The sequence below is a fragment of the Cetorhinus maximus genome, chromosome 7 (genome assembly GCF_964194155.1).
Source record: "Cetorhinus maximus chromosome 7, sCetMax3.hap1.1, whole genome shotgun sequence".
NCBI lineage: Eukaryota > Metazoa > Chordata > Chondrichthyes > Lamniformes > Cetorhinidae > Cetorhinus > Cetorhinus maximus.
The window spans coordinates 35,052,602-35,074,650 of NC_135885.1; the positions used below are offsets into that span (position 1 = coordinate 35,052,602).

The window sequence follows — 22,049 nt, forward strand, 5'->3', positions numbered from 1 at the left end:
CTTAGACCTGAATTTTGCCTTTGGCAGGCCCGGTCGGGAAACGGGCCCCCAAACCACATTCAGCACCTGACTGTGTTTTCTCGCTGCTGGCCAATTAACGGGTAGCCAGTGTAGAACGAGCGCTGAAAAGCTCAGCGCTGCCAGGGTGGGGGCAGGAAGAGGGCGGACAATGACGTTTCCGTGGGTGAGCGCTGCAAGAGAGCTCCCTGAAGGCAGACAGCTGTCTCAGGGAGCTGCAGGTCTGAAAATGCTAAAATAAAGGTTTAAAAAGCTGCAAAAAAATGTTCATGCTTCATAATCGATCACCTGAAAACGTAGCTGATAAAAATGCTATCCACAGATATTTATTTTTATTTTATATCTTAATGGAAATTTCATCCCGCCCTTGGATGAGGTTTGATGAAAAATGCAAAGGCCACCTAGCCGATTCGCCTGTCCGCCAGCCATAAGGTTGGATGGGCTACAAAATCGGAGACAATTGCACCGTTAATGGGCTTAATTGCCCTCTTAATTGTTGGCGGGCGTGCTTCCAACTTTTGCGCACGCCCGCCAAGCGAAATATCGTGTGAGCACGCAATGACGTCGTGACGCTCGCCTGATGACTGGAAAATTTAATCAATTTTACTTCCAATTTCCACCTCTCTCTCACCTTCGCATTTGGAGGAAATGAGGCAAGTTAAAGGAGAAATTGTTCGTTGAGACATTTTCCCCAAATCACTAGTATAAACTAATTTTAAATAAGTTTTTATTTAGGTCTAGTAAAACTGTGTTGTAGTTCTCATGGGGCATATTTAGTACTATTTGTGGTCAATCACAAAGCAAATGTGTAAATATATATGTATTTACAATATCAGTTTTAAGAAGTTGTATTGTTTCTTAAAAGGGAACAATGGAAATCTGAAACAAGAGTAGAAAATACACAGAGTGGGGAGGATTTTCCCCCTCGTCAGGCAGGCGTGGTGGGCGGGCCTGGGAGCGGCGGCGCAATGGTCCACTGCCCGCGATCGGGCCCCGACCACGGTTTTGCGCTGGCTGGCCAATTAACGGCCAGTGAGCGCCAATCGTGTGCTGAAATGCTCTGCGCTGCCTAGTTAGGGGAGGGGAGGAGGTTGAGCACGGAAGTCAGCACATGCGCGCGGGTACCTTCAGTGAAAGCTTCCTGAAGGCACAGAGCTGCCTCAGCGAGCTGGAGATTTTTCACATTAAAAATAAGGAAAACATGTCCCCCCCCCCCACCCCACCCCCCACCACCAAGTGACTGTCGCATGAGCAGGGACATGTTGCAAATGAGTTCTGAAAACGTTTATTTTTAATTTAATATCGGAAACCTCATCCCACCCATGGATGAGGTTTCCTCAAAAAATGGAAAGGCCACTCCCACCCGCCAGCCATAAGGTTGGATGGGCAGGGAAAAATTCTATTTAATTCATTGATTAATAGGCTTATCAGCCCTCTCAATTGTCGGTGGGTGCGCTGCAGACTCCTGCGCATGCCCGCCTACCGAAATATCGTGCGATTTCACGATGACGTCGGGAAGCTTGCCCGATGTCACCGCGCGCTATTTCACGCTCGTGCATATCGGGCGCACGCTAGCACACCAAGGTGAAAATCTTGCCCAGTATTCCCAGTCAGCATCTGCAAAGAGAAATGAAAGGCTAACACTTTCAGTATAATCCTTCATCAGAACTGACAGCTGACACTGTTTATTAAGGTTGTGATCTGTACTTCTCCATGAAAGAAAGATAATGCAAAAGTAAAACAAATTTTTATTCTACACCATCTAGTTAGTATGATCAGATTTTACTGTCAAATAGGAGAACCTGAATGTGCAACATGGTTAGTCGGAGTTTAGTTTGACTTGGACTGCAGCGGTTCAAGAAAGCGGCTCACCACCACCTTCTCAAGGGCAATTAAGGATGGGCAATAGAAATGCTGGCCCAGCCAGCAATGCCCGCATCCCATGAATGAACTTTTTAAAAAATGCAAAATTGCTCATCTTCAATTAATAATTAAAATTGGGGGCTTTTACATGATAATTATGGAAATTTTCTTAAAACTGACAAGAGAGGTACATCGTTTATCCGTAAATCCAAAAAACCGAACACATCCAAAAACCGCACTTTATTTTTGAACCTTCAGCACAGGAAGTCCAGTTGTTTGTCTGCACTCTTTACCGTGCAATTATTGTGGTGACCATGACAAGAGGAAAATTATTACAGGTACCCTCTATTTATTATTCAGTGATACTTCTTACTTTTCCAGCCGTTTTATTTTTTTTAGACTATAGCTAGCCTAGGCTTAGGCTATCATAATGTAAATTTATATTCGGCATCAGAAACCAAAATTATCTGAAATCCTCAATTCAGTCGGCCCTGAGGGTTTTGGGTAAAGGATACTCGACCTCTATAATCTATATTGGCAGCCTTTATTTTCAAAAACAAACACGTGCATTGTTACATAAAAACATAGGAAATAGGAGCAGGAGTGGAGCACACGTCCCATCAAGCCTGCTACATCATTCAACATGATCATGGCTGATCTTGGGCTTCAACTCCATTTTCCCGCCCACTCCCCATATCCCTTAATTCCCTGAGAGACCAAAAATCTGTCTATTCCAGCCTTAAACGTATTCAATGATGGAGCATCCACAGCTCTCCGGGGTAGAGAATTCCAAAGTTTCATAACCCTTTGAGTGAAGTAATTTCTCCACATCTCAGTCCCATATGATTGGCCCCTTTATCCTGAGACTGTGCCCCTGTGTTTTAGATTCTCCGACCAGTGGGAACAATCTCTCAGCGTCCACTTTATCAAGCCCTTTCAGAATTTTACATGATAAATCTGGCAAAATGCACAGTTTCTCGATCATTCTATTTACAGATGCTATCCTGTGGTGCTGGAACTCATTAACTTTGTGTTGCGTGCATTTGGTTCAAAATGTGCGATTAGTAACACAAGATAAAATACTGCAGTACATCAAACCCAACAATGCAATCACTAAAAACTTGAAGAAAATCCAGCATGATATTTGGTTTTTTTAATGATCCATGAAATTAATTAACTAGCTTGATGTAAGCACTTAATCCAGCAGCTGCTCATTATTGTAGTAGTTCCATCTTTTCTTGTTTGAAGGCGAGGAGAGTGGGTAGGGAAGGAGAGAGAAAGGACTGTCTAAAAATTTGCTTTAGTGAACTACAAAGACAGAGGGGCTCATGAATAGATTTCCAGAACACGGAGTCTCTGTGAGGCCGCCAATGGGTGTTACTCATAATAAATGCTTGCCGTGGAAGAATGAACCCAAAACTAGTCTTTTACCTCAAGCTGGTTTATTTCCAAGACAGCTCTACAGTGTAGCAGACTCTCTCAGTTCTTTCCACACTGTAGTGTTACAGCTATACCCATTTATACACTTTACCAATGCCCTTCACCTATTTTAACAATGCAGTTGTCTTAACAATGTAATTGCTGTACAACATAATTGCCAGTCAACAAGATGATTGTTGCTGAGCCTAGACAATGTAATTGCTGATATATTTGACAATGGAAAGCGGTACAGTCAATTTGGTAAGGGGTTGAGGGGAGTGAGAAACAATACTGCCAGCAGAATCTTGGAAAAATTAATGTTTACAGAGGATGGGAGAGCATTGGAATAGTGAAGTCTGAGATGACAAGGGCATGGATGAGGTTTTTAACAGCCGGGAAGAGGGAGACTTGGAGATGGGGGCGAGGAGAAAGAGAAACCACAGAATTGAGGTTACAGAATGTGGAGGCGGGGGCAGGGTGGAAACAGGGAAGCGTTCTATTAGGAGGAGGTAGGGAAACAATGGCCAAAGTATAGCTGCTAAAATAGTATTAGTTGGGGGGTGGGGGCAGGGTGGTGAATATAGGAGCAAGTATAGATGAGACAAGTGGAGACAAAGATGGTGCTCAGTGATGAGGACAGAACAGCCTGAAATGTTGCTTGATGAGATGGGGGCAGATATACTGCTCGTGGCAGTGGAGGCCAAGGACAAGAAATTGATCAGTGTGGAGGAAACCAGGGCTGAGGTCCTCCCAGAGCCTAAGGGGTGGGCTCCAGGAGGTAAACTGGTGCTTGGTTAAAGGGTGAAGAAGTGATGAGGAAGGGGAGAAGTGGGGAAAATCCTCCTGACTCCTCAAAGCCTGTCCACCATCTACAAAGCTCGAGTCAGGAGTGCGATGGAATACTCTTCACTTGCCTGGATGAGTGCAGCTCCAACAAGAAGTTCAACACAATTCAGGATCAAGCAGCCAGCTTGAGCGGCACCCTATCCACCACTTTAAACATTCATTACCTCCACCAACAACACACTGGCAGCATTGTGTACCACATACAAGGTGCACTACAGCAACTAGCCAAGGCTCTCTTCAACAGGACCTTCCAAACCTGCTACCTCTTCCACCTAGAAGGGCAAGGGCAGCAGATGCATGGGAACACCACCAGCTCAAAGTCACACACCATCACAACTTGGAACTGTATCGTACTTCCTTCACTGTCACTGGGTCAAAATCCTGGAACTCCCTCCTTAACAGCACTGTGGGTGTACCAAAGATGGGCACAAGATGGACTACAGTGGTTCAAGTAGACGGCTCACCCCCGCTTTCTCGAGGGCAATCGGGGATGAGCAACAAATGCTGGTCTTGCCAGCGATGCTCACATCCCCTGAAAGAATTTTTAAAATCTCATCTAATTCTCCTGCAATAATGCTTATAGTTTATTTGCATTGCACTTGGAGATGCAGACTGGGTAAATTTTATTGATTTATTTTTTTCAATATTTACACTTGAAATGCTTTAAAAAATTAATGTGTAGAAAATGAGCTTCATTAGGTCAAAATTTTGGCTGAACATCATCTTATCAGCATGATTGTATGCACAATCCCATTAATTATGTTATGATTCCGCTAACCATAGTTGCTGCCAACTTTAATCTTTTGCCGTTTTGCAGAGAAAATGACCTACCTCTATAAAGATGGAAACTCCGGAATCCTCTGAGTACTGCACTATAAAAGAGCATCTAAAAGTATTAGTTTACAGTTTCCTAAATGCTGGGTGGAGATTTCCATGGGATTCTTCCAATCTCCCACTGTATTTTTAATGGAAACCCAAGAGAAATGATTTTTTTTTCTTTTGGATGATCTGTTAAACGGAGGTCCTATCTGCCCCCTCAAGTGGATGTAAAAGATCCCATGCCACTCTTTAGAACAGTAGGGGAATTATCCTTGGTATCCTGGCCAATATTTATCACTTATTCAACATCACAGAAGCAGATTATCTAGTCATCATCACGTTGCTTTTTGGGGGACTTGCTATGCACACATTTGCTATGTTCTCTACCTTACGACAGCGACTACACTTCAAAAGTACTTCATTGCCTGTAAGGCACTTTGGGACATTCAGAGGTCATGTAAAGTGCTATGTAAATGAAGATTATATTTACACTGTTTGTACACTGATCTCCCACTGGGGAGCACCCTTTAAGGTTCCAGGTTCAAGAACATAATGAAAGCTTTGAATAAATTGTTGTTGCGATGTGGATGATTTTGACAAGCCCACGTTTATTTCCCATCTTTAGTTATCCTGAGAGGGTGGTGGTGAGATTTCTTCTTGAACCAGTGAAATCTTTGTGGTGATGGTCCTCCCACAACCATTTTAAGTATGGAATTGTAAGATATTGATCCATGACAGTGAATAAACAGTAATAGATATTCTGTTGCTAAAAGAGCATCTTGTAGATTGTACACAGTGCAATGACTATATACAGGTGACGAATAGCATCTAGTGGCAGGAGCACCAATTAAATGAACCGCGTCCTCTTGGATAGTGTTGAGCTTGTCTGAGTGTTGCTACTGTACGCATCCAGCTGAGTGATGAATATTCCATCATTGCAGATAGACTCTTTTTGAGAGTCCTGGGGTTGTGATGATTGGTCTCCAACAAGCTCAGCCATTTTCCTTAATGTAACTTATGACTTAAGCCACTGTATGTATTCTTTTGTCTCCCTCCACCACCACCACTGCCCCCGACACCCACCCAACCCTGTTACTGGCATTTATTAAGGCGCTTTGGTACCAAAGTCAGTAAAATGTAGCCTTAATATTGTCAGCTATACGCAAACCTGAGCACAGGAAGAGGGTGCAGGCCAAGCCTAAGACTGAGGCTGGGTCTCATTTTGAGGTTAGGTTAGATATGAGCTGGGAGGAGGATGTAAGCCAAGGCTAAATCTTGCTGATGGTTGGCAGCAGGTTGGGCATGAGGGTAGGGTCCAGGCTAGAGAGAAATAGACTTTTTGGGTTAGGTGTGGGCATGTGGTTGGCCAGGACCATGTCCAGACGTAACGCAAGTAAAACTTTTGAAAACATTCACATAGATGAATGCTATGGGAAACTTAAGAAACAATTAGTGTGTTCTGAATTTTTATGAGCAAATACCGAGTCTAAAATCACTAACTGCAATGTTGAGTTTTTAAAATTATTTTATTTTAAAATTATTTAAAATTATTATTTATTAAATTATTTTTATTGTCTTGTTTGCAGTTTTGGAGCTTTAGACCGTTTCATGACAGACCGCATGACTTCACCATGGACAAAGAGGCAAGCCGCTTGGAGAAGGACTATGTTCATAGGGTCTATGAGAAGATTGCCCCTCACTTCAATGACACGCGTTATAAGGCTTGGCCCCGAGTACGACAGTTTCTACTGGAACAAGAACCTGGCAGTCTCATTGCTGACGTTGGTTAGTATATAGTCCGGCTGCTAATCTATTTTGAGTGATAAGATGTTTGAGTCAGAAGGTAGCTTCTGTTTGATTTAAGGGCCGAGAGCAATTTAAATTTTATTATCCAACTCTTCTAAAAGCTTATTTCCATCCGCAGTAATGTAACAACTGTCTGCTGTAGTTAAAGATTTTTTTTCCCTCGGGTGGTTGGTAGACCACATTCTGCTCAACACCTTCAATACTAAAACCATCCTGTTCAGCTCCCAACAGAAAATAATGGCCTGGATCTTCCACTGAGAGGTTCGCCGCTATGGAAACCGCAATGGCAACACAACTTCTGGGGAACTGGCTTATGTTCAAATCCAGGAGTAGTGGTTTGCCTGAAAGGGTTTCAGAGGAGTCCATTGCTGATGGTCGGCCAGGACCTGTCAGCTTGTAAACTTGGACTCATTGTTCTGTTCTTACCCAGTTATCTGGGGCTGCTCCTAGCAGGCGTAGAGACTGCTCCAGGAGCGTAGCCTTCAAATCAGGAAGAGTGTCAAAAAACTCTGGCTCCACAACCCAATCCACCTCAGCACCCCAGATCTGCTCACCCAGCATCCCAGCCCTGCTCATGCCACCAAACTCCCAACCACCCGTGGCTCTGCTCAACTCCCCCAATCCAGCCCCACAACTCCATACTGGCACCGCTCCCAGCTTCCCCACCATGGTTCCACTTCCGTGCAGCACCCCCTTTCCCCTGGCTCCTCATTCCTGCTGATTGAGAAGAGCTGGGGATGAGGTTTCATGAAGAACGCAGAGGCCACTTGGGCTCTCTGCCTGCTCGCCAACCTTAAGATTGAACGGGCAGCCCTGTCAATTAGTTTAATTTGTTTATTAATGGCCTTAACAGGCCTTTGACAGTTCGGCAGGTGCACAGTCACCTCCGGCGTGCGCCCACTGAACGTAAGATCGGAATGACGTGCGGTGACGTCGGGACACATGCCTGACATCACTGTGTGTCATTTTACGCATCCGAGTGTGGGGCCCGCCCCCGCACGCCAACGAGAAAATTCTGCCCTATGATTTTTGTTATCCTCCTGGGTTGCTGGTAGTTGCGTCCAGGCAAATTGGCAAGTCCAATACTCCAGTACTTCTTAAACTTTTTTATTTGAAGGATTCCTTTTCAAATAGATTAGTAATGGCTGATCTCCCTACCCATCTAAATTATGATAGTCATAATGTAAGGTAAAGTGTTTTAAAAATACCTTTAAGAAGACAGGTACTTAATACAGATATCAGTTTTTTTGAGTTTAATACTTAGATGTATAAGAGAGGAGAGTTTTTTTTATATAAGATTGAACTCACCTAACTCCCGCCATCAACCTTGGTAACTGTTACCTGGTGGCTTTCCTACTGCTTCTGGCACTCCTCCATCTGTGCTCCCCCCTGAAATGAGACATCCAGCACACTCTGAGCTGTACATTTGGTGGCCATGCTCTGCTCCCGCTTCCTGGCTCACATTGAGCCCGCCTCCAGCCACCGCTCATTGGTGCATTGCTCAGCTAATTTGTGGGCCCCAGAAAGTCTCCACAGACTCCAGGGGTCCCTGGACTCCAGTTTGAGAACCAGTGCAATACTCCTCTTAGCTCCATTCTCATTGACCTCCATTCAATCCCAATCACAGAATTGTTACGGTGTAGAAGGAGGCCATTCAGCCCAATGTGTCTGCACCGGCCCTCTGAGCATTTTAACCTACAGCCAATTTCCTCCCTTTTTCCCGTAACCCTGAACATCGGATGATTATTTAAATAGAAACAATGCCCTCTTGAAAGCCTCAACTGAACCTGCCACCCCCACATTTCCAGGCAGTGCATTCCAAATCCTAACTACTCACTGTGTGAAAAAGTTTTTTCTCACCTCGCATTTGCTTCTTTTGTAAAACACTTTAAAACTGCGCTCTCTAGTTCTCGATCCGTTTACAAGCGGGAACAGTTCCTCCCTATCTACTCTGTCCAGACCCCTCATGATTTTGAAAATTTCTATCAAGTCTCTTCTTAGCCACCTCATCTCCAAGGAAAACAGTCCCAATTTCTCCAATCTTTCCTCATAACTAAATTGTCTCATCCCTGGAACCATTCTCGTAAACCTCTTCTGCACTCTCTAATGCATTCACATCCTTCCTATAGTGTGGCACCCAGAACTGTACACAATACTCCAGCTGAGGTCTAACCAGTTTTTTTTTATATAAGTTCATCATAACCTCCCCGCTCTTGTACTCCTTGCCCCTATTAATGAAGCCTAGAATAGTGTATGCTTTAGAAACAGCTCTCTCTACCTGTCCTGCCACATTTAACGACCTATGTACATATATACCCAGGTCTCTCTGCTCCTGCACACCCTTTAGAATAGTATCCTTTATTTCAAACTGACTCTTCATGTTCTTTGTACCGAAGTGTTTCACCTCACACTTCTCCACATTGAACTTCATCTGCTACCTATCTGCCCACTCCACCAAAGTGTCAGTGTCCTTTTGAAGTTCTACACTGTCCTCCTCACAGTTTACAATGCTCCCAAATTTTATGTTGTCTGCGAACTTTGAAATTGTTCCCTGCACACCAAGATCTAGATCATTTATATATAATCAGGAGAAGCAAGGGTCCCAATACCGACCCCTGGGGAACTCCACTACAAACCTTCTTCCAGCCCAAAAAATACCCATTAACCATTACTCTGTTTGCTACCCCTCAGCCAATTTTATATCCACATTGGAAGTCCATATACACCACGTCAACCGCCTTGCCCTCATCAACCATCTCTGTTACGTCTTCAAAAAACTCCAGCAAGTTAGTTAGACACGGATTTTCCTTTAACAAATCCTTGCTGACCCTTCCAAATCAATCCACATTTTTCCAGGTGACTATTAATTCTACCCCAAATAATTGTTTCTAGAACTGAACCCTATCACCAAAGTTAAATTGACTTGTCTGTAATTGCAGGGCAGATCTTTACAACCATTTTTGAACAAGGGTGTAACGTTTGCAATTCTCCAGTCCTCTGGCACCTCACCTGAATCCAGGGAACATTGAAAGCTTATTGCCAGTGCCTCTGCAATTTCCACTCTCACTTCCTTCAATATTCTTGGATGAATCTCATCCAGTCCCGGTGCATTATCAACTTTAAGTACCGTCAGCTTATCCAATATCTTCTCCTTATCAATTTTAAACCCGTCTAGTGACTGAGGTTCCTCCTCTGTCACCATGGCCTGGGCAGCAACTGCCTCGTTGTTAAAGACAGATACAAAGTATTCATTTAACACCTCAGCCACGCCTCTTGCCTCTGTGTAAATCTCCTTTGTGGTCCTTAATAGGCCCTACGCTTCCTTTTATCACCCTTTTACTATTGATGTGCTTATAGAATACTTTGGGATTTCCTTTTATGTTAGCTGCCAGTCTTTCTTCATAATCCCTCTTTGCTTCTTGTATTTGCTTTTTCACATCCCTTCTGAACCTTCTGTATTCAGCTTGGTTCTCAATTGTATTTGCTACCTGACACCTGTCGGAAGCACACTTTTTCTTCTTTACTTTAATTTATTTTTCCTTTGTCATCCAGGGAGCTCTGGATTTGTTTGTCCTACCCTTCCCTTTTGACTGTGCCCAAACCATCTCCTCTTTGACAGTAGCCAATGGTTCAGCTACTGTTTTTCCCGCCAACCTTTGATTCCAGTCTATCTGGCCCAGCTCCGTTCTTGCCCCATTGAAGTCTGCTCTCTGCCAGTTGATTGTTCTTATTCTGGATTGACCAAATCATTTTCCACCATCATCCTAAATCTTATGATATAATGATCACTGTCCCCTAAATGTTCCCCCACTGTTACTTGATCTACTTGGCCCACCTCATTCAGAGGAACCAGGTCGTGCCTCATTTCTTGTTGGACTGGACACATACTGCTTTAGGCAATTCTCCTGAACACAATCTAAGAACACTTGTCTCTCACTGCCCTTTACACTATCACTATCCCAGTCTATATATGCGTAATTTAAGTCCCCCATTATAACTACTCTATGATGTTTACACCTCTCTGTGATTTAATTGCAGATTTATTCCTCTGTATCCTTCCCACTAGCTGGTGGTCTATATGTTACACTGCGCAATGTAATTGCACCCTTCTTATTCCTTAGCTCTAGCCAAATCGATTCTGTCCTTAAATCCTTTGACACATCCTCTCTCCAGTACTCCAATACTCTCCTTTACCAAAAACACCACCTCCTTTTTTTTCTCTTTCCTATCTTTTCTGAACACCTTGTAACCAGGAATATTTAACATCCAGATCTGCCCTTCCTTAAGCCAGGTCTTCATTACCACCACAACATCATAATCCCACAAGGCAATCTGTGCCTGTAACTTCCCAGTTTTATTAACTATACTCCATGCATTCACATACATGCAGTGTAACCCTGATTTAGACTTCATTACTTGCTCCCTTACTCCGACTCCATCTATTAACTTACTATAGCACCTGAAACTGATTTTCAAAAAGTTCCATTGCCTTGCACATCCCTGACTATGCAATGCTTTCCAACCCAGCATGCATCCTACACACTGTCCTGAACCTGGTCTACGTATGTCTCCCTCTTCACCATCTGTGATGGAGCCTTCAATTATAATGCACTTGCACTTTGGGAAACTTTCATCAAACCTTGATAGCTTTCATCTCACCTTCAAAAACATTCTCAAAATCCTCTTTCTAGCCGTAATTTGGTCACCTCTTCTAACCTTTGTCTATTTCTCTTCTTGCTTGGGGTCCCTGACACCTCCTTCACTCCCTAGGTAAAGTGTATTGATTGCTTTTTTTTGTGTCAAAGATGCTATAAAAGTGTACTTGTCAATTACTTAGCAGTTGTGTTGTATTGTTAACATTACCAACTTGAAACAACATTTTCCAGTGTAGTACCTGAACCAAGTGTGGAAGTGGTGAGTATGGAAGTGATATTGCTTGTCACATAGCTATGGAAGGGAAATCTCCTTGTATGCAGTGCTGTGATTCACCAATTCAGTGGACAGTTCACTAGGAAGGCAAGCCTGATACCTTCAGTCGGAGGAAATAGAATGTTATTATTTTCTATTAACATTTTATTGAAGCAGATTTGTATCCAAAACAAAGCAATATTGATGTGAGGCAATCATGAGAGATAAGATGACTTATATCTAACCGTGGGCTGCCATAAGCATGTTTTTGTATGGGCACAGTGACAATTTCAGCATGATGTTGTGATTAAAAGCATTGTGTAACAAAAGTCCAATGATTTTGAAGGTCAGATTTTTTTAGGTTTTCAGGGACACTGCTGATAGCCTATAGCACTAAGTAATAAAAAGCAGAATTTTCCAAGTTTGATTCCCAGTCTCTGCAGAGTTAGTAGTTCAAATACACCTGTTGGCCTCAAGGTTCCTAAACTAGAGAAAAGAAAGACCAGCCAGGATTCTCCCTCCTGCCTGGTATCCTGTGATTGATGTTAGAAAGCGTGTGGGGAAATTGGCCTTGGTTCAGTAGCTTATTTATATTTGCTGTCCGGGATTCCAGGTAAAGTGACCAGTTGGGCAGTTGGAATCTTGTGCCATTGGAACCCCTTCAGGAAAAGTGGCTCTCCTGAGAAAAGGAGAGAAAATTAACACCCATAAGTATTTAAGGGGCTTCCTGTTCTCCTACCACCCCTGCTACATCCCATCACCACCACCCCCCCCACCCCACCCCCCCCCACCCACCAACTCTCTCCTCGTCCCTTCCTTAAGTGGTTCAAAGGATAATTGTATCACTTAGTACATGCTTAGTACATACAGCTGAGCCCAGTGTCACACTTCAGGTAGATTTTCCCTGTGTGGTTTTCTTGCGATTGGCTGGAAGATAGTGTCCACTGATAGTGCTGGCAGGAGAGACATGCCATTTTCAGGGCCCTGCCTAACACACAGCCAGTGGCCTGTGGGAGGAAAATGAGAGCCCAGGCCAGCCCCCCAATTCCATGCCAGGAAAATGTAGCTCCAGGCTGGAGGACGCCTTCAGGATGGGGGCACCTGAGCGGTGCCAGCCCGAGTTACTATTGTGAAGATTAGAGGATTACTCCTACTCCTTCCAGTCTCTCAAAATTAAGTAAAACCTGCCTTTTGGACTCCCCTTCAGCTGGAAAGCCATCGAACAGTGTGTGGAGAATGCACAGCGTACGCTCGGCCCAGTTGAATCCTAAAATGATCATTGGAATTCTATGCATGTCATAAAGCTTTTTAATCAATTCAAAGGCCAATCAGGACCATGCGAATAAACCACTGATTACTTTGATACCGGGAATGCGGTGCTAAATAATACCCCACTATTGTTGTGGCACTATGGCACCATATCTGGTGGATGGGATATCTCAAAAATCTCCCTGAGTATGATACTGGGCTATACCCACTAAAGAAGTTCCAGCTTTGATTCCTGTCTGTGGAAGCTAATCTCAGGGGTGGTAGTGGGGGAGGGGGTTGCTAAGGACAAAATTGACCAGAGGCCCCAGTTCTGATTGAGGCCCGCTGCCAGTGACCATTATTAGATAAATGTTACTGTCCAATGATGAAGTAATGAAGTTTGCTCTGCGTGGATAAATAGTCCGGTGAGATTAGCCAGCCTGGCAAGAGAAAATTTCAGAGAAATATTGCTGTCTGTGGCATTATACCCCAACATGAATTTCCTTCTTCAGGAGCTTTCAGGGGTGTTCTCTTGATTTCCCATCGGATCCTCGGAAGATGATGAGTGGAAACGCATGAAAATAGGTGTTTCTGCCTGTCTTTAATGAAAACCACAGCGGAAATTTTACCCCCAAGCTTTTGGTCACTGGAGTTCTGTTACAGCAGTTCGACATGAGAGTCCTTTCAACTTGAAACTCATCTTCCACGTAACCTTTCCACAATTATTATAGCAGTTCGTGAACCATCAGTCTATGGTTGTAGTGCCAGCTGTGGCTCACTGAGGCAGCACTGTTGCCTCTGAGTGGGTTTTAATTGTGTTTTGGTTTTGTCTTGCATATTGTAATTTAATTAGCAAGTGCTGTTTTATACTTTTTCCACAACAATTCTTTCTTAAATTAGGATGTGGAAATGGAAAGTACCTTTGTATCAACAAGCAAGCCTACAAAGTAGGTTGTGACTATTGTCTGCCTCTAGTAGAATCAGCAAGGGAGCAGAGCTATGAAGCCATGGTCTGTGACAGCTTGCATTTACCATATCGGGATCAGTGTTTTGATGCCATTCTATCAATAGCAGGTGAGAAATTAATTCCTTCTATCTGGCTTTAATTCTCTGTAACAACCGAAACACATAGTGTGGTTTTCATTTGTTCACACGCAAAATAAATGCAGGGAAACAACAGGTAAGATACATTGCCATGGGAATTGATTGGTTGCTATCATTTTTGAGCATATAATGCATGTGAAACATACCAACATAGCAGTGGGGCAGCCTGTGCCCAATTTGCCCATTGTTTTGGCAGCTGCTTAAAAAGGTGTTAGGCCCCTTGACTATATTAATGAGTAGCCTAATGCCTGTTGAAGGAGCTTTTTTCTAAATTATTCAGTGACACCTGTCCTTCCCCACCCCTCACTCATCTTCAGCAGGACCCATGATCAGCAAATGTGTAAAAAATCTCTTCCTTTGGAGCTGGAATGCTCACCCAAATCCTCATATGTTGCGATCTCACCAACTCAACAGACTTCACTCTGAACCTACCTGACCTCATTCCGACCCCACTAGAGCTCACCCCTGTTGCATAAGGGTATCTGGCAGAGCAAGGGTTATGTACACAGTGTGATGTAAATAGACACATGACCTGCGACTAGGGTTAGTTGTGGACTGGGCAGAGACCTGTGTGGAAGCAAGCATGGAGTTAGCTCATACCTTGCACTATACCCTGTATATTTGTACATAGTTATGGGTTATCAATAAACACTTAATTTTCAACCAAATAACACTCAGAACCTCTTTGTGAGACCTACTGAACGTACAAAATACAACACGGCAGCAGCAAATGGTAAAACCCAGAACCTCAGAAGCTGGAGCTGAAGTTTAAATGCTGGAAAACTAAAGGAACAACATTCTGACGTGAGTAAAATCACCTGAAGTGAAGACAGAGAGGGAGATCGCCTGAAAGAAGCTCCATTGCAGAATTGGAAGCAGAAAGGCAGAAGAAAAAACTCCACTGTACAGCTGAGGTCTCCACAAGATATAATGGAAATCCATTGTAAATGTCCACAGAGTGCAGACTCAAAGAACCTAACAGCGGCGAGCAAAAAAAAAAAAATCCAGTTCTAAGCCAGGACAAGTTTAAAAAGCTTCAGTGCTGAACAAAAGTCAGAGCAGCCAGTTTCCGAAAGCACCACAGCCAGCTCGGGTTCAGAACCGGCACCATACCATGTGGCTGCTGAGCTTATTGTACGGAGGGGGAAAAAAAAGAAGCGGAACGTTTAAAAACCTCAGTCAAAGCCGGGAATCAATTGTCAAATGACCAAAAATCCTTTGATATCATGGGGGAAGGCCCAGAATAGTTGATTTAACAAATCACTGCAAAATAGCTAAACCCCAAAGAGGTCAGGACTGCCATCACCGCGGGAGCCCACCATAACAAAACGCAGCAAGCACGGGAAGACTCTGAGAAAACGGTTACTGCAGTGCTATCTTGAAACTCTGCACAGCATTTAAAGCTGTACTCACCTGAACTTTTAAAGCAACCATGGACAAAATGTCAACATTACCAGACCTATTTGGACTGATTTCAAGGGCAAGACCAAGCACAAAAGTGAGGGCTTTAGCAGAAAAGATTCTTAAAATACACGATAGCTTCAGGATTAGATAAAAAGACCAGAAGCTGAACAAGTGAATGCACTACTTTATTTCCTGGCTACTTTATTAACTTATTATTTCTTCAAAATGGACAAATGGCTGGACTGATAAAATGGCCGCAACTGACCACATGATGATAGTTCTGGAAAGATCCTTGTGGGTCCTTCTGCTAGTGCCGTTGGGGAAGGTTTAAACTAACTCAGCAGGGGTGTGGGAACCAAGAGAGAGTATTAGAAAGTAATACCAGGATCCACGGAATGCTGGGGGAGGCAGATAGTAGTAAAATAGAGAAGAGTGAGTTAATGGATGGAGTTGGAGTAGGGCAACAAATAATGAAGTCTAAATCTGAGTTACACTGCATGTATGTGACTGCATGGAGTATAGTTAATAAAATTAGGGAGTTACAGGCACAGATTGCCTTGTGGGATTATGCTGTTGTGGCGATAATGGAGACCAATCTTAAGGAAGGGCAGATCTGGGTGTTAAATATTCCTGGTTATAAGGTGTTCAGAAAAGATAGGAAAAGGGGAAAAAAGGAGGAGGGGTGTGTTTTTGGTAAAGGAGAGAATTGCAGTACTGGAGAAAGAGGAGGTGTCAGAGGATTCAAGGACAGAATCAATTGGCTAGAGCTAAGGAATAAGAAGGGTGTAGTTACATTGCTCGGTGTAACATATAGACCACCAGCTAGTGGGAAGGATATAGAGAAACAAATCTGCAAGGAAGTTACAGAGAGGTTTAAACATCATAGAGTAGTTATACATGATAGCTTCAGGAATGGAAAAACCCAGAACCTCAGAAGCTGGAGCTGAAATTTAAACGCTGGAAAACTAAAGGAATAACATTCTGACCTGATTAAAAGCACCTGAAGTGAAGACAGAGTGACCACCAGAAAGAAGCCCCATTGCAAAGTGGAGAATGGAAATGGGGGACTTTAATTACCCATATATAGACTGGGATACTGGTAATTACCCATATATAGACAGGAATACTGGTAATTACCCATATGTAGACAGGAATACTGGTAGTGTCAGAGGCTTTGCGGGACAACTGTTCCTAGATTGTGCTCAGGAAAATTTCCTACAGCAGTATGTGTCCAGTCCAACAAGAAAGGAGGCACTGTTAGACCTGGTTCTTGGGAATGAGGTGGGCCAAGTAGATCAAATGACAGTGGGGGAACATTTAGGGGACAGTGATCATTGTATCATAAGAAGTAAGATGACGATGGAAAATGACATTGGCCAATCCAGAGTAAGAATAATGGACTGGCAGAGAGCAGACTTCAATGGGTCAAGAACAGAGCAGGGCCGGATAGACTGGTTGGCAGGAAAAACAGTAGCTACCGTCAAAGAGGAGATGGCTTGGGCACAGTCAAGGTATGTTCCTTCAAAAGAGAAGGATAGGACAAACAAATCCAGAGCTCCCTGGATGACAAAGGAAATAGAAATTAAGGTAAAGAAGGAAAAAGTGTGCTTATGACAGGTGTCAGGTAGCAAATACAATTGAGAACCAAGCTGAATACAGAAGGCTCAGAAGGGAAGTGAAAAAGCAAACACGAGAAGCAAAGAGGGATTGTGAAAAAACACTGGCAGCTAACATAAAAGGAAATCCCAGAGTATTCTATAAGCATAGTAAAAGGGTGGTAAAAGGAGGAGTAGAGCCGATTAGGGACCAAAAAAGGGATTTACACGTGGAGGCAAGAGGCACGGCTGAGGTGTTAAATGAATACTTTGCATCTGTCTTTACCTAGGAGGCAATAATTGTACAATGTTCCCTAGATTCGGGGGTGGTGCAGGAGGAATGGAAAATTGTTCAAAAAAGGTTGTAAAGCTCTGCCCTGCAATTACAGACCAGTCAGTTTAACTTCGGTGATGGGGTTCAGTTCTAAAAACAATTATTTGGGGTAGAATTAATAGTCACATGAAAAAATGTGGATTGATTTGGAAGAGGCAGCAAGGATTTGTTAAAGGAAAATCATGTCTAACTAACTTGCTGGAGTTTTTTGAAGAGATAGATGGTAGACGAGGGCAAGGCCGTTGATGTGGTGTATATGAACTTCCAAAAAGCTTTCAATACAATGCCACACAACAGACTTGTGAGGAAAGTTATAGGTCATGGAATAAAAGGGACAGTCGCAATGTGGTTACAAAATTGGCTGAGGGATAGGAAACAGAGTAATGGGTATTTTTCAGGCAGCAAGAATGTTTACAGTGGAGGTCCCCAGGGGTCGGCATTGGGACCCTTGCTTTTCCTGATTGTATATAAATGATCTAGATCTTGGTGTGCAAGTTTGCAGGTGACACAAAACTTGAGAGCATTGTAAACTGTGAGGAGGACCTTGTGGGCAGATAGGTGGCAGATGAAGTTAAATGTGGAAAAGTGTGAGGTGTTACACTTTGGTACAAAGAACATGGCTAGACAATATAAAATAAAATATTCTAAAAAGTGTGCAGGAGCAGAAAGGCTGGGCACATATGTACATAAGTCATTAAAGTGGCAGGACAGGTAGAGAAAGCTGTTTCTAAAGCATACAGTATTCTAGGTTTCATTTAATAGGGGCATAGAGTACAAAAGCAGGGAGGATATGATGAACTTATATAAGACACTGGTTAGACCTCAGTTGGAGTGTTGTGTACAGTTCTGGGTGCCACACTATAGGAAGGATGTGAACGCATTGGAGAGAGTGCAGAAGAGGTTTATGAGAATGGTTCCAAGGATGAGACACTTCAGTTATGAGGAAAGATTGGAGAAATTGGGACTGTTTTTCTTGGAGAGGCAAAGGCTGAGAAAAGACTTGATGAAAGTTTTCAAAATCATGAGGGGTCTGGACACAGTAGAAAGGGAGAAACTGTTCCCGCTTGTAAATGGATTGAGAACCAGAAGGCACAATGTTAGTGTTTTACAAAAGAAGGAAATGCGAGGTTAGCAAAAACTTTCATACAGTGAGTAGTTAGGATTTGGACTGCACTGCCTGGAAGTGTGGTGGAGGCAGAATCAATTGAGGCATTCAAGAGGGCATTGGATAATTATTTAAATAGAAACAATATACAGGATTATGGGGAAAATGTGGGCGATTGGCACTAAGTTAAAATGCTCAGAGAGCCAGTACAGATATAATGGGCCAAATGACCTCCTTCTACACCATAAAAATTCTGTAATTGTGAGCAGTTTAAACATAAACAAAGGCCACCTCATCATCCTCCTGGAATGTGATTTGTATTGTATTTTATTTTATTGAATTTTATCTTCAGTTGCAGTTTAACCTCAGAGAACCTGACCCCAGGCTAGCAGCCTGCCTTTGACCTCCATGTCTCTCCAAGTCTGCTTTCTAGAAAGAACCTGTATTTCACCAACAAGTGAATGAATACCCAGGATACAAGAATACTTTGCTGCATATTCAACGGACTCGACCTGCAACCAAGGCCAAAATTTTCCATTGGGCGGGCGGAGCAAGAGCGGACGTGGGCCCAATCGGCGCTTGAGATCAGGGCCCGCCCACCGCATTTCCGACTCCTGTGGATAGTGGGAGTGTGTGGGCTGCAGCGGGCATGCACAGACCACCACTGAGTCCAATGGCGACCCGGCAGTCTGTTTAAAGGAAGGCCTGGCAGCCTCCTGTAGGCTGCTCGCAATGGCCATCTGGAGATCCAACCGCAGGGGGTCTGCTCAGCAGGGCACCTTGGAGGGAAGGTCAGAGGAGCAGGGCAGGTTGCAGGGTCTGCCACAGGAGCAGGGCAAGCTGCAGGGTAGGCCAGCCAGTGTGCTAATGTGCTCCTCGCTTTTCTGATGATTGCCTTGCTGCCCTCCTCGAGGAGCTGGCAGCACAGTGGGAGGTGCTGGTTCCCCAGGATGGGAGGAGGAGGCCCCCCCCACATGTTGAAGTGTGCCTGGGAGGAGGTGGTGAGCTCCCACGACATGGTGTGGCGCACCTGGATCCAGCGCCGTAAGCACTTCAACAATTTGCGCTCTGGAAGGGTGAGTACCATGTTGGCATTGGGCATTTAACCCAGCAGGTAGCCTTAGCTTTTGAGACCCCCCCCCACCACGCCTCCAGTCTTACTGTCGTAACTACATTGAATCATGTTGGGCATTTCTCGTATATTGGGTGGGCAAGCAGAGAGTGCCCATGCTTACATGAGCCTGAGTGGTTCATGAGATGAGTTCTCCCCCGCACCATGTGTTGCTCTTAGTCGCACATGACTAGCCTGGGGGCAACCTGCAGTAGATGCAGCTAGTCGTATACTCAGACTCCAGCACATGACCTATTCAGGGTGATGAGATTGTGGAAGGGGAGCCTCAAGGTTTCGTGGCCAAGAGCCATCTGCTGCCCTTGACGCTGCACGTAGGTGCGCTTCCTTGGTATGGGAGCTAAGACCGTGTGTTTCCTAAAGTGATGGACGCAGAATGTGTCCAAGGTGGCCGTTGGCGGGGGGGAGGTTGGGAGCAGGCGTACTACCCTTGTGTGAATGATCAGCAGTAGCGTGGAGAGGAGGCACTGGAGGCCTGATATGGGCCACTGTGGTTGGGGTGCGGCGTGCATGTGCAGAGTCCATGTGCGATTAGCTGCAATGAATGGTCTTCTCTGTTTTTCAGGGGGAAAATGCTCACAATGTGTGTGAGTGTTTGCGGACTGGAGGTGGCCAGGCCCAGCTGATGATTTTGAGCTGATTCGAGCAGGAGGCCCTGGAGCTTGAGAGGCGCCATGCGCCCAGGTCCACAGGTGTTGGTGAGGCTGGGGTGGAACGGCCAGGTATTTGAGGTCCGCAATTACATCTACTCTGTCTTCCCACCATCCAAAGCACTGACGATTGTTTGAATCGTTATTGTAGCAACATTGCTCATTCACAGACTGATAGAGTCAGACGTGTGGGTCATAGACAAAGGTCCCTCGGCCCTTCAAAGACGCACGTGTCATCCACCTTCCAAAGTCACCTTATCCCATTTCCGACCACTATCCCCATGGCTTTGTATGCCATAGCATCGCAACTGCACATCCAAATACTTATTACAGGTTAAGAAGGTTTCTGCGTCCACCACCCTTTCAGCCAGTGTGCTCCACATTACTGTGTGCAAAAGTTCCTCATCAACTCACCTGTCAACCTCATGCTCCTTACCTGAAATCAATGCCACCAGGTTACTCATCCCTCCGCCAAAGGGAAAAGTTGCTTTCTGTCGACCCTATCTATGCCCCTCATAATGTTATAAAGCTCAATAATGTCACGCCCTCAATCTCCTCTGCTCCAGGGGAAATATCCCCAGTCTATGCTACGTCTCCTCATAACTCCAACTCTCCAGCCCAGCGTGCATCTTGATCAGTGACCTCTGCACTCTCTCCACTCCAATCACATCACCCCCATGAAGCGCATATCACAACTGCACTCAGAACTATAGCTGTGGCCTAGGCAGCGTTTTCTGCACTTGCAACATGACCTCCCTGCTCCTATATTCTATTCCTCTGCTAATAAAGGCAAGTATGGCATTTACCTTAAACGCCTTATGTACCTGTCCCGCTACCTTAACCGGCCTGTTGACATGCCCAGTAAGGTCCCTCTGATCCTCCTTACTTTCTAGGGTCTTACAATTCCTCCTGTATTCCTGTACCTTGTTTGTCCTGCCCAAGTGCATCACCTCACACTTATCCACATAACATTCCATTTGGTATTCCTTAGGCCATCTGACCAGCCCGTCTGTATCTACCTGTAATGTTTGGGTTTCCTCCTGACTATTTGCCACCCCAACAATGTTAGTCTCCATAGGTTCTGGAAGGTTGAGCGCATAATGAGCCGGGGTAAATGGATGAAGTGTGTCACTGTGTGCACGCTAACTGATCCACTGTCCTTGTTGTTATTTTCAGCATCATCAGAGCCTGTCCACCTGCCACAGAGCAATTGTAGATGCCCCCTCTCACACCTGAGGGCTCTCAACTGTCACCTGTGTCACACCATTTCTGTGAGGCAGGCACCAGCACTGATACTAGCACGTTGGTGGGAATTGCAACATCGGCTAGTGTCCCGGGGCACAGTGGAGAGGGCACTTCACAATCGCTGGAGGAGCTGGCAGAGACAGAGTGCCCATGGCGCCAGCAGCCTAAGGACTGCAGGGGACCAGGCACGTGCTCAGTCGGTGCCTGATGATGTGCCTCTGGAGTCATCTGCAACGCAGCAGCTGCAGGAAATGTGGCCGGGTGTGCGGGAGCATCTGGGAGTGTTGGATGAGACGATGCTTCGCTTGGTGTCCGTGGTGGAGGAGTGCACGCGGAGCATCGGTGATGCAATGAGCCTCATGGCAGAGCGTCATGCTTCCTCCATGGAGACAGTGGCGACTCTCGTGGAGAGGGGCTTCCAGGAGAACAAGCAGCTTCTCCTGGGGTTACGCTCGCACCTGTAAGCCCTCACAGCGCCAGTGGCCACAGCTGGTCATTGCCAATGTGGGAGATGGTGTGGGCTTCAAGCTTCCCAGCTCGTTGCCCATCCATCGAC

The 22,049-nt window shown here is 44.8% G+C and overlaps 1 protein-coding gene across 6 annotated transcripts in view; it reads left to right on the plus strand.

Annotated features, from left to right (window-relative positions):
* trmt9b (tRNA methyltransferase 9B) overlaps positions 1–22,049 on the plus strand; it is a 172,919-nt gene that overhangs the window by 137,507 nt on the left and 13,363 nt on the right. For 3 of the 6 annotated variants that reach the window (XM_078545319.1, XM_078545318.1, XM_078545320.1), the window contains exons 2-3: positions 6,552–6,750; positions 13,828–14,001. In XM_078545319.1, the coding sequence (XP_078401445.1) occupies positions 6,552–6,750; positions 13,828–14,001 (373 nt within the window). Of the gene's footprint in view, positions 1–5,588; positions 5,672–6,551; positions 6,751–13,827; positions 14,002–22,049 lie in introns of those variants that run through there. The other 3 variants (XM_078545322.1, XM_078545323.1, XM_078545321.1) reach the window with 2 other exon arrangements.